This window comes from Falco biarmicus, chromosome 8 (assembly GCF_023638135.1).
Source record: "Falco biarmicus isolate bFalBia1 chromosome 8, bFalBia1.pri, whole genome shotgun sequence".
In the NCBI taxonomy this organism is placed as follows: domain Eukaryota; kingdom Metazoa; phylum Chordata; class Aves; order Falconiformes; family Falconidae; genus Falco; species Falco biarmicus.
Window position 1 is genome coordinate 31,246,835 of NC_079295.1, and position 13,076 is coordinate 31,259,910.

Consider the following 13,076-nt stretch of genomic DNA (forward strand, 5'->3'; position numbering starts at 1 on the left):
GCCACTTGATGAAACAAGGGCTCATTTTTCAACTCTGCTGAAGTCAATGGTAAAACCTTTGACGAATGTGTAAAAGCAGCAGCAAAATCAGGCACTGCAGTTAGATGGCTGATACTCCTCTTCCTCTACGTCCTCCTGCAGAGGTCAGAGGAATTGTAGTTAATATAGAAAGAGGAAAAACTGATACGTGCAGCTCTGGTTTGCACTGCCTTCCTTTGTCCCCCACCGGGCACCTAGGAATTCGTGATGCGCTGATGGTACAGCAGCTCTGGATCATATTAAGGCAGCTGGACAAGACAGCCTTTGACTCAAGATCCTGATAAATAGGGAGTGATCCCGATGCCTTGTTGATTGCCTCAAACCAGATTTTTTTTCCAGATACCATTCCCGCTTCAGCCAGAGCAGACGATTTTGGCCAGGCCTCTGTGTCTGCAGTATTTTAATAGAAGTACTCCAATACGAGCAATTGGCATCACGAGACATTTGACCTAGCCCCAGGAGACTGACAGTTTCCTTCCTCTTCAAAAATACTGTTTCATCGATCACTTGTATTTTAAAAATTAAAGCCAACTCCTCTTGCCTTGAAATGGAGGCAGTGCTTTCTCCTTTTTGCTGCCTGTTTATAGCCTCTCTGTGGGAGGTCACAGGACATTGATTTACAGTTCTGAGCTTTCTGCGGACATAGGTTAAGATAATTTGAAGAAGCCACAAACTGACACTGTGACTTCTCACCCTGAAGTGTGTGGATGAAGCAAATATTGTAACTCTCACACAGTTGCGGAGTGGGAGATGCTGTGAACAGGTTGTAACCTGGGAACATGGGAGACCAACATCCAGCCCCTGATCTCCTGGGGTCCTCCCAGACAAGACACTCCAATTCACGTGCTTCAGCTCTAATATCTACAAAAGGTGATAATAAAACTACCTTCCAGCATCTGCAAAAACTAGACTTTTCCTCTCCTTGCAGTCTTTGAGCACCAAGGGAAGTTGGGTAAAGTTTTCTACAACTCAAGTGTGATTATTTGGAACTAACTGAACTCTGGGACCTGTGTTCAAGTGTAACAGCTCCCAGCCATTGTCTGAGCACAAGCTGGCAGGGCTCTGGCTACCTCAAAGGACATGGGTGCCGCCTTCTCTCAAGCTGTAAGAAAATGCAGGTATGTGGGCAAGGACAGGACTGTGGTATCAAAGGACCTGTCCATGAAGCGTACGTGCCTCTCTGTACATGCTACCAGGGTAACTGTCTGTGTGGTTGTGGCTTTGCAGCTGCTTTTGGCCTTTCACCATTGTTTTCTTCTCCTTTTCCTTCTTTCTTTCTCCCTCTTTTTTTTTTTTTTTCCTTTCCCTCTCTCCTTAAACAGTCATCTTTTATCTTCTGCAAAGGGCACCTGACTAGCAATGATGTACAACTGGGAGCTGGTTTAGGAGGCACGGTGGCCCTCTGACTTGCCAGACAACAGCAGTTGCTATGTGGCTTCCTTTGCTTTGTTCCTTCAGGAGACCAGTTGGTATTTACAGCATTTTCTCTAAGCAAGGCATCATCCCTGAGATATGCTCACGTGAGAGTGCTTCAGGGAATTCCAGCTGAGAGGTTAAAGGATTTTATCGTTAAAAAACCAGAACACCACACTACACAAAAAGCCAACCACAAAACCTCAGAGAAATCCTGGAGGAGATGGCTGTTTCCTTCCAAGTGATTCTGTGATGGAGGGACTGTAAGAGAGTCAGGAAGCAAGAATTTTACCCGTTCAAATACAATCCCATTTTTTTCAGGAAGATATTAAAAATCCATTTCAATGCAAACCATTTTGGGGAAGGGTAGAGGCTGGAGCCTGTCCAAATATTCACCTGGCTTCCACTTTCCCAGCCTGAACAGTGAAAAAAAGTTAAGAGAAGGGCACAAAGCAACCTAATTGTTATTCCAGGCAGAAAGGAAGGCAAATGGTGTAAATCAAGAGTAGCGCAACTTAGATGCTTCTGTTACATTTGTTTGTTGGGGTTTTTTTTAACCTAAAAGATAAAATGCATGTAACTGAATTGGCTAGGACTTTGGGGACACTGGTGTGGCTGGGATCACAAAACAGTCTATAAGTTGCTTGAAAAGACACATTTGTGTCCCCAGGGTACAGCAGTGTACAGAAGGGTCCTTCTCCCGATTCTCCCATTTCTGCCCTCAGTGGTGCTGTGCTGAAGGCACACTCTGCTGCTGACGGGTGAGCCCAGCTAAGTGTTAAACATGGCTTAGCCTAAGCAGGGGGAAGAAAAAAAAAAAAAAAAAAAAAGGTAGTTAAATGCTTTTTTATTTTCTCTAAGGATATGGTGGAACCAAGCCAAAAGTGTGTATTTGTACTGCTTTGCCTAAGGCGGCATAAGCACCTTCTCTGGTGAATCACCAGGTCCCCAAAGCTTTTGCTCCTTCTAAATGAATGCCAAGCATCATGAGGAAACGCTGCCAGGTACAAGGACACTGTGACACTGCTGGGCTAATGCATGACGGGTGTCCATGACTGAGGGTCTGCAGGATTCTGCTCCAAGCTCTCTAGGATGATGACATTTCGGATCTAATCCCCAGTATCTGACTTCTCACTGTGCTCCAATTTACCTCAGTTTTTCTGCCTAGTGCTATTCTCAAATCTTCCAAAAAGCACTTTCCCAGTCTGTTATCGAGTAGCTTTCAGGAAGCTGGAGACAGCAGCTCCTCACTGTTCAGGGGTCAGCACAAGTGGGATCTTGGCAGGCAGGCACACAGGATAGCTTTGGAGGTGAAGGAAGACAGAGATGGACAGAAGACTGCTTCCACCATGACGCTATGGACAAGTCACACACTGCAAAGTCTGGAAACAAACCCGTGAGATGGAGATAAGGGGAGCTGGGGCAAACCCACTCAGATAAATCTGAGGCTTCCAGCAGCCATGTTAACATGCAGTAGATGACAACCAGGCTCAGCTGTTTTGATGTTAATTGCTTGGCTGCTTTAATTGGATAGAGGTTTCTAAGTCCTGATGTCAGCTGTGTGACAAGACAAACTGATACCTACCTCTTATCTCCCTTATCTTGGCTTGCCCAGTGCTGCGTGGTCAGTACATATGATCCTATACATTAGAATTGTCCACAGAGCTGATGGGTGTTTTTTTCAAGAGGAACAAGAAACATTTCCCATCTGAAGTGACTGTTGGACTCTGATTTGAGGCAAAGCTACTCTGGCCTGAGTTCAGTTTCTGCTCCAGGGGATGCCTCCAAGGCACTGATAACCATCATCAGCACAGATAATAATCACTGAGCTGCAGGGCCACTCATCCATAGTGCAATGACTGCACATGGATACCTGATGGCTTCTGATGATGTGCCACTTGCATCACTTGTGCAATGCAGCCAGTGTCCCTCCGGACTTGGGGAGGGATGCAATGGTCTCACACTGCAACAGCACATGGAGCTAGAGTTACCACAAAGCGGTGTTTTAAGCTGGGAGGTTATGAGCGTGGCTGAGGAAAAAGTAGCTTTCTAAGATGGGTCCCAGCACACCAGGCTTCCTGCTGCAGTATGTGCCACGGGGCTGGCATGCAGCGAGATGCAGGGCTGCCAAGTCCAGCTTCTGCCTTCCTCCTCCCTTTCTCCTTTGGCTCTTTGCTGTGCAAGATGATGTAGATACGAACACCATGGGCGACAGAAAACACCCCCACAGCTGCCAAGCACCGCACTGCCCCCGAACTAACTGGATTAGGAGGAGCACCAAGTTTGCAGCCAGACCCAGCAAGCCCCCAGCAGCCTGGGTTGCTCTGGTAGGGCTCTGTACTGAGAGAACTCGTGCTCTGTCCCTCATCCCCATTACCGCTTTGGTGACATGAAAGCAAAGAAAAAAAAGACATTAAATGTTCTGTATCAAGGAGTGCTGGGTCTTCCTCTAAAGAAAGTGGGGGAGGATCCCCCAGTAGGCTGTAGTCTCCCAGCACACGCTTTGCCATCAGGTTCCCTCACTGGGAGGGAGCCCTGAGGCTAAGAGTCTCCCTGCTGCTTCATGACCCCATGGGCAACTGGGACAGTGGTACAGTACATGTGCCCATGGGCCAAGCTTGGCACGTGGGTACTGGGGCAAGAAGCCAGCCACCACCTCGCGAAAGGCTTCTTGGACAGGCATGTGCTTGGAGTAGTGCTGGTGGAAGACACCTCTGCCTGCAGCTCTCCTCTGTCCTTTCTGGACAATTCCCCTCAGTGAGTGCCACCTCTGTGTGCCGAACCTAGAAGCAGGTTCATCTCCATCAGATGACTACAAACCTGTCCTCACAGTCAGTACATTGAACAGAAAGGAAGCTGGCAGACCTGAACCACTGCGTATAAAGAAGCGGTACCATAGGCTCAAGTTTATCCTCAGACGGATGCAGACAATCTGATCAGAAGCAAGCAAAGTTACCTGATTTTGGCTACTGCCAGTGTGAGGAGGACACTGCATGAGGTACAGAGCTACCAAGGGAAGCTACAGTGAAATCAGCCACCTCTTCGAGCCATTTACCACATCATGAGGCAGGATGAATCAATAATATGTATCGAGCTGGGAAAGTTAATCTGCATCCAGAGCATCATAACAAATTAAAAGGAAATAAAATCAGTACAATTCCACTGGCTCTCATTACTATCACAGTGGAGAGTAATTAAAATCCGTGGGCCAAATTTAATGCTGGAAGAACTCTCAACTCTCTAAAGCCAAAGGCACTGTACAAGGGCATTGTTTTTTCCAGATGTCATGTTTCAAACAGCAGCAGGAATGGTAAAATGGGCAGAGACAATAGGGCAGGGTAAGAGGGGAAGCTACATATGAGTCAGTCATTCTGCTTCTTGCTCTTCCTCACCTGGAGTCATGCTGCACTCCTGCTGCTTTGGTGCTTGATGGGCAGAATCTCAAAAGCTCCAGGCATTTGTACGTGGGGCTCCTACTCCGATTACAAGGCCTCCCCAAGTCAATACGCAACTGCCATCCATCAGCAGCATTCATCAACTTGAAGCAGCATCCACCACCCACAGCTCGGTACCCTGCCCCACACCCTGTGAGGCCCCATGTGGCTCTGTCTCAGCTCAGTCCCACAGCTGATTCCCATTGAGTGGAAGTGTGATGCACAGGACACACACCCCTCGTCACCGCACGCTGCACTGCGTCCAACTAAGCAGCACTGCAGCACGAGGTGGGAGCGCAGCCACCACACAGGCACCCAGTGAAGCAGCTGATGGTGCCGCTGGCTGCTGACAGCCAGCAGGACTGGGGATGTGAATGCAAAGTTTGTTTCACAGGGCTCAGGGATTGGAAACAGCTGTTAAAGGAGGGAGGCACTCAACAGAATAAATCTATTTAGGGAAGTCCTGTAGCCCATGTCTACCAAGAGATTAGATCTCTGCATTCTTGTCCAGCTTTCAACTTTACGAACCTTTTATCTCCTGTTAACACCCCCTGTGCATGGCTTCCACCTATGGAAGCTGTGCTGGCATCAGCAGGATTATGCAGCTACTAAATAGCTTGTGAACTCCAGTCTGCACATATACATTTCTGCTGAGGACTTTTACACATGGACACATCTACTATGCAGTAATTACAATAATCTACAGACATAATCCAAAGTGGACTGTTAATGCTGTTCTACAGATTGATGTACTACAGTCCTGCAGGTGGAAGCATGGACGGAGAGTTTTATCTCTAGACATACCATGATCTCGTTCACTGTCTGGAAAGCGGACACCTCACTTGACCTAGCTTTGCCTCAGTGTGCCTTTCAAAAGTTCTGTCACTCTACTGACACATGCCCACCTCTGTAACCAACATTCAGATCCACCAAAGAAAAGCACAAAAGCCTCACTCTTAAAAAGCGTTCAGCACCTACATTCATAGCCATATCCTCACAGAACGTGCTACATCATTTCACCAAAAATAAGTGCTCGCGTCTTTCAAAACAATCCAGCAGGAACTGCAGAGAACCTCTGGAAATCTGCCCCTTAAATAAGTATCTATCTAGGACCCAACCTCCCTCATTTCTCTTATTTACATCTGAAAGTAACAGACCATCTGTCCTGGTCCAGAAACCCAGGACTTCTCTGCTAGAACACCTTTTTAGCCCGCCCACTGAAAATGAGCAGCATGAGCTTCTGCTGCATCATGCCAGCAGGTGCATTCACCTTGGCTGCTGTGGGAGGGAAAGGCTGTGTCTTGTTCTGGGAGGAAAGCAGAAGGCATGACCAGCTAAGGGGAAGTGTTTCTTTCACAGAACCTAAGAAGGGAAAGTATGTCCAAATTTTTCTCTTTACAATGGGGTAGGAACATAATTTTTAATGATGTACTACATAGAATAAATATATCGTGTGTCTTTCCTATTACAACAACTTTGAATTGATTTGTATAACGTGTAGACATTCTCAAAGGAATTACCCTTTAAGGTAGCATTAGCTTGAGGAATAACTGGAGTTTTGCCCTGAATATGACTTTACTCAAAAAGAACTGTCTTTACAGGAGATGACATATGGGTAAAAGGATGGCTCTTACGCAGTGAGGAAATGAAGTTGCTGACTCTCACCCCTCTGGTCAGGCCTTCTTCCTACGGAGGTCAAAAGCCATCCTGTACAAAAAAATCCAAGCTATGCACTAACGCATACTGCATTGTTGTAAGCACGGAGAGGATGGCTGATGCGGCTGTGGGCTATCATAGTAAGTGCAAGTGGCTTGTGAGCTGGGCTAGCTCTGTTTTATGGATTTACTTCATGCTAGTGCTGTGATGAAGAAAAGCCCAAGGAGTGTGCCGAGCGCCAGCATAAAAAATGTTGCAGAGTTATTGCTCTAATGTTTGCGTACTACCAAAAGTAACGCAGCACTATGCAGATAAGCAATGACTGTGTCCCTTGGGGTCGTGGCTATATGGCAACCAGGTAGGACTGAACCTGGAATCAAGGACAGAACATCCTCCCTGAAAGGCAACGACTGGCCGTGAAAGCACTTTTGTATTAGCAGACCTGGTTCTCAGAGCCAGGAAAGGGATGTCAGCTCTTTGCATAGCTGCTAGAAGGTGTCGCAAGACTCAAGTGGCAGATCAAACAAGCAAGCTATGCACCTTAATCTTAAAAGGCTGATCAGTTCAGGAGCTGCTTATCCATAAGGAAGGCTTCCATGGCCGCCTCCTTTCTCGTTCAGAAACAGATTTTCTTCTTTTCTCCTGTGACTTTGGCTGATGGTTGTTCTCAATGACACTGAGCTTTTAGAGAAGCTGAACTACTGCCTTGTGATGTCACCACACTGCAGGTACGGTTTCTGCAAGCATAAAGCACCAACTTCCAAAACCATATCCAGCTCTTAAAACTAGGAAGAGGACTGCCACGTTGGGGCTCATAGACAGGTTATCATGTGTTGCAGAAACCTGAACCCTGATTGTCCGCAGAGAACAGAGCTGTTGCAACAGCTGTGGTAGAAAATGGGGCACATCAGCGCAAAGCAGTTCAGCACCGCAAACCAAGACTCCTGAGGCAGTGCTCTCAGATCTTCCTGTAATTGAGAGGTCTCAGTTCAGTTCAGGCCTGAGGTTTTTCCAGCTTAAACTACCACAGCACGGATAGCAGTGTATCAGTCCTGTATGAGAAGCAGTTACCTCCCTGGCTCTTAAAAGGCACTTTCTTGAAAGGGGTCTTTCAAGAGGGACCTCCTCTTGAAAGGGGTTGCTTCCATCTGCTCCTAGAAGCAGGCTGGAAGGAACAGGCACATCACCATGAGTGACAGGAGTACTTCAGCTACCCCCAGGCACTGATGTCCTGTTAGCCCAGAGGGCTCAGCTTCAATCCAATACCAACCACAGCTGGTGCTATTTCTGCTCCAGTCAAACTGTGAACCACTGCTTTGCCTCTAGACCTTTCTGCAGGATGGGCTGATTGAGCAAGGTGCCTGAGATACAAAGATGAGCAAGGACTTGATTAGAGGGAATGGCAGGCAAGTTGTCCTTGAGACAAGCTATGAGGCTAGCAGGTAAATCTGTCACAGCAGTTCTGACTGGCTGTGACACTAGAAACTTAACGTTTATCACTTCTGTGCCACATCTGAATGGAGCTGTCTCTTCTCAGCATCTCAGGGTCTTCAGTTCCCTTCTTCCTGGGGGACGAACCTCACCTGAAACGTTCAGCTTGTGTATTCTGAGTCTTGTAAATCGCTTGCTTGTGGTCAAAGCTGCTGTCATCTTCCAGTCGCTAACCGGCTTCCTAAACATGCCTGCAGAAACAGTCAGGTTGCTGTGTTGCAAACAAATGAGCTTTGACAGAACATCGCCAGCACTTCTCCCAGACGTGGGGGAAGCCACAAGATGGGCTGCACAGTGTCTGACTGGAGCAGCTCTAGCGCTGCATCCATAGCTAGTGCAGTGTCTGGTTGCTTCTGCAAGCACCGACAAAGAACCAAGCCTGTAAACTCCCACTAGCATCTGCTGAAGCTTCATATCCCAGTGGAAAAATGGGATTTTTTTCTTACACGTATCTCTAAGCATTTCAGCAGCAGAGAAGGCAAGGGCGTAGACACTCCCTAGCTAAAAACACAAAGCCATGTTTTTTTCTTTATAAGAAAAAATTTGCTGCTGAACCTTGACTTCCTTTCTAGGACAGGAGACAGAGAAGGATTTCAAAAACTTCAATTCCTTTCGTTCCTTCCTGGAAAGAAGCCTTCAGGACAGGTACTGTTTAATTCCTGGCCAGGTTATTTCTAGAAGGTGAGGGGACTCTCAAATCCAGGTTCCAAAACATCTGCCGAGTTGTTGTTTCAGGCTCTGAGTTGTTACATGGCAAAATGAGTATCAGCAGACAGTGGAGATTTTTTTTTCTTTTTCCCCTTGTGCTTCACCTTGAAGCAGCTGTTAGCAAAGCCACAAAACTCCTCTGCCCCTCAGTGTATTTAACACAGCCTTGGCAAAGGGACTGCAGTTTGTCATCTCATGAATATGGGAATTGCCTAATTCTCCAGCTATTCTCATTACCTCAGCCTGAGGGTCCCAGCTTTCCATAACTAATTCCTGAAATCACTGACTTTCACTGTCCTTGCTGTCCTTGAGCAGCAGATCCCTGCTCCTCCTATGACTGATGCTGGTGTCTGCTGTGGTGACCCAGGTTTTCCCAGGACGCTCCCTGAGCGGGGATGACACTGTGGACAAGGCTACTGACCCCACCACTCCTGTCGCAGTTCCCAGAGCTACTCACCCTTTGTTGCTGTAACTTACCAGGGTGTTTTGAAACAAACGCTGCATGGCACTCTGCAGTGGCTCAGGGCTTGCTGAACAGCCCTGAAGCCTGGGCAGCGGGCTGGCAGCACTAACAGAGTCCTTCCCTGGCAGCAGAGGAGATCCCTCACCCTGTTCCTACAAGCTGTGGAGCTCCCTGACTCCTTTGGCATTCTACCTCATCTGCGACTACCACAAAGTCTAGGGATTTGCAGTGCCTCCCACCCGCTGGTTCATTTTCCCCTCACTGTCACATGTGTTCTCAGTCTACCTTCCCTCCCCGTGCCTGTGCCCCTGTTTTCTGCTCCTCCATTATTTTTCCTAATATCACTGATCCTGCCAGCCCTGTCCATCCCCCAAGACTCAGAGCTCAAGCTGTTCCTGTGCTGGAAGTTGATAATGGCTGCCAGGAACCAGCTGTTAGGGCTGCTGCAAACTGCAAAGCAGCTGGAAGCTGAGGTTGAGCTAATTATGAAGCAGGGTCTGCAAAACTTGTGGCAATTCTGGCCAGAAGTGCCTAGTTTATTCCCAGAGACAAACGGACACATCCTTTGAATGTCAGCAGGTGACTCGTGAGCAGGAAAGTCACCAAGCTGTAGACAGCTTTTACAATCCTGACTACAGAATGCCGCATGTGATGCCTCCTCATCTCACAAACACCCACGACTGCTGCTGCCAAGCTGCTCTGGACAAGGAGAACACACTCACATGCTGCAGTGGCAGCTGAGGATGCTTAAAGCTGGTTTGTTTCAAGGGCCAGATTCCTGCAGAGTACAGGCAGGTAAGAGATCTTCTCACAGCCCAAGAAGTAGCTACAGTAGCTCAGGCTACTGAGTCAAGATCATGGATACAGGATTTATTGCCCTAGAGTTTGCCAAAAGGGTAACTGCATCAATGGTAAATAAAATCTGGATTATGTCTTCTGGTAGCTCATTTCTTTTTTATGGTTCAAAGCTGGCCTCTATAGAAGCCACAGAATGCATCACCTGGGAAGTCCATGGTTTTATAATCAGAATCTTTCTTTCAATTAGTCATATTATAGGGCTGTAAATACAATAATTCCATCAATACTATGGAACAGTCACACCGCATTTGTATAAATATAAACGAGTGCTAATGTGCCATAGAGCTAATCTGATATGACAGTAACTGGCTCATGCCCAGCCATGGAGGCCCTGGAGCTACGCTTGCTCTCTCCCCTCGAAAAGAACTGTCCTCTGAAACACTGGAAAGGAAACAAACTGCGATAATGCATCTTGCCTGCCAGCAATGAACAATGCTTCCTGCAACTGCAGCACTGAGGTGTTTGGGGTTGGGGGGTGTTTGTTTTGGGCAGGAATGTACTTATAATGGAGCTTGATCTACAAATATAAATATTAAGAAATCAGTGTTTCCAGAACACCTTGTAAGACTAGATCAGATTCAGCACGTACCCAATGGGTATTAAGCCCAGAAAAGCCATAAAAGCATTCAGTCTGCTCCTTTTTCTTCTCTCTGTGACTACTGGGGGCTGTACATCATTACCTAGTCTGCAGTAGGCTTTTCTCACACAAACAAAGCTTAAGAAGCTTAAAACTTTGTAAAGGCTTTGGGGCTACCGGTTACCCTATGCGGTGCTCTACAGAGAGGGCAGCAAGCCTAAAATCTGAGGCTGCATCTGGGGTTCTCTGGTTAAAGGCCTTAAAGGAGATCAACATAAGCAATGCCTAAGGACGGGAACCAGATCTCAAACACAGCCCTGTCTGGGCCACAGAAGCAAGGGGAAAGACTCAAAAGCAGGCTAGGATCAGGAGTCTTCTGGGTTACAGTCACAACAGGAACCACTTGCTTTGCTTTTGGAAACATACCCTTCAAAGACGGTTTCAGTGAGGAGAGACCTTCTCTCTTTTGTGAGGGAGGCTGTCAAAGAAGTCACCGCAGGTACCTAGGCTTTCTGCATTTGGCTCATCAGCTCTGGGCATGCTTTGCTGTCTGGCTGTACAATGCCTTGCCTAATGTACCCTCACCCATGATGGAACTCTTAGGTTCTACCCCAATACAAACAAAAGAACGATCAGAGACTTGGTTTAATCAGAAACCATTCTTCTCAATAGTGTGGCACTAAAGGCACATAATTGTTGGCAATATGCAAGAGCAGTATCTCAAAATCCCAAAGCATGCATGGCCTGTCAATGCCCAAAACAGTTCCTGGAGCAGCCAGTGGAACTGAGAGAGAATTTTGTTAGAGGAGGTGGGGGAAGAGCACCCTAAACAGAGGATTTAGGATCTGTGAGATGATGGCTTGGTTCTGGACTTGAGTTACACCTTTCTAGGTCTCCGATCTGCTCCTCCATCTGTAAAATGGGATCAATAAAAAGCTCCCTGACTTGCAGCCAGGCTCCCAGTCTTAATTGATGTCCGTGAAGCATTTTGAGAGCCATGAATGAAAGAAACCATCACCAAGCCCTCAGGCCTTACTACAATACCAACAAAAAATGCAGAGTTTTGTTTATAATGCTTTTCAGTGCCACAATGACTGAGAAACGAGAGAAAGCAAAAGTGCAGATGCACCCAGCGCTGCCTTGCTGCAGTGTAAATAAAAATGGTAGGAGCGGGTTTTATACATATCCCTCCAGGGAATTCTGTCGTAGCTACTATTTTCAATAATGCAGTGAAACTTCTACGCCTATGGATTCAGACAGATGCCCTTGCTAATAGCTCAGGTATCAAAACCTATTATGAATTTGGGAAAAAGCATCCTGGAGTTGAAAACGTTATGAATCACATGGAAACAAATAAGAAATGCCTCATTTGCACCCCGTAGATGTAAAGAGCTAGGTGCTGCTCAGCCAGCCCTTACAGCAATTAAACTCGGGCTAATGCCGTACCAGCGCACAACATCCCACCCCGCACAGGACAAAAGCCCCGTGGCACCTGAAAGGCTCTAACCTGGCGGTTTGCGAAGTTGCCTCTGCGGCTGCTGTTCTAGGACCCGGAGAGGGAAAGCCGGGGGGGCTGACCCGAAACCCTGCGCAGCGGGGGCAGCCCCCGCAGCCCGGCAGAACGGTTTGCGGGGAGCAGAGCGGGCTGCGCCGGCGGGAGCCACCGCGGAGCGCTGCGGGCAGGGAGCGGGCGAGTGCAGGGCGGGGGTCCCGCGGGTCCCGCAGCGACGAGCAGGTGCCAGCCGGGGAAGGTGCGCAAGGGTGCGGGAAGCGTGCGCGTCCCCCCCGCTCCCGCAGCGCTCCCGCAACGCTCCCGCAGCGCTCCCGGGCTGGGCGCGGAGCTGCTGCGCCCCAAGGTCCCGCCCGGGCCCGCAGGGGGACCCGGGGAACGAGACCCACGAACGGAGAAATACCGGAACGGCTGCGCCCGGCGGCGCCCCGCCTGCCGCCCGAGAGGGGCAGAGCCGGGCAGAGGCGGGGAGGCCACCGCCGGCTCCGCAGCCCTCCCCGGCGCGCAGCCATTTGCCTTTGTTGCAGCCCCGCGCCCGCAAGGTGCGGCGTGGGCCGGGGCCGGGGCGCGCTGCCCCGCGAGGAGCGCGGCCCCGGCAGCACGGCGGAGGGCAGGCGCCCTGCGGGAGCGGCTGCCGAGAGGGACCCGCCCGCCGCCCGCGCCCACCTACCTGCAGAGCCCGCCCGGGACGCGTCGCCTCCCGCCTTTGTTGTGCATGCCCCGGCAGGGCAGCGCCGCGCCGAGCCCAGCCGCCGGCCCGCCGCCGCCCGTCCGCCCCCTCCGCGCACCGCCGAGCCGCAGCCAGGCCCCGGCTTAGCCCGTCGCCACGGCAACGGCGGGCGCGCGGCGGCGCGTGCGGCGCGGGTGGGGTAACGGCCGCCGCGAACGGCCGCGGGGCCCCGCCCGCCGCGCGCCCGCCCGAGGGGG

General features: G+C 49.4%; 1 protein-coding gene across 3 annotated transcripts in view; it reads right to left on the reverse strand.

Moving 5' to 3' along the window:
- LOC130154317 (kalirin-like) overlaps window positions 1-13,041 on the reverse strand; it is a 46,675-nt gene extending 33,634 nt beyond the window's left edge. For 2 of the 3 annotated variants that reach the window (XM_056350311.1, XM_056350310.1), the window contains exon 1: window positions 12,820-13,041. Coding sequence is in view for 1 of the 3 variants with exons in the window: in XM_056350313.1 (XP_056206288.1) it covers window positions 12,820-12,866 (47 nt within the window). In the remaining 2 variants the exon portion in view is untranslated. The remainder of the gene's footprint in view (window positions 1-12,819) is intronic. The other variant, XM_056350313.1, reaches the window with a different exon arrangement.
- Window positions 13,042-13,076: the final 35 nt, after the last annotated feature.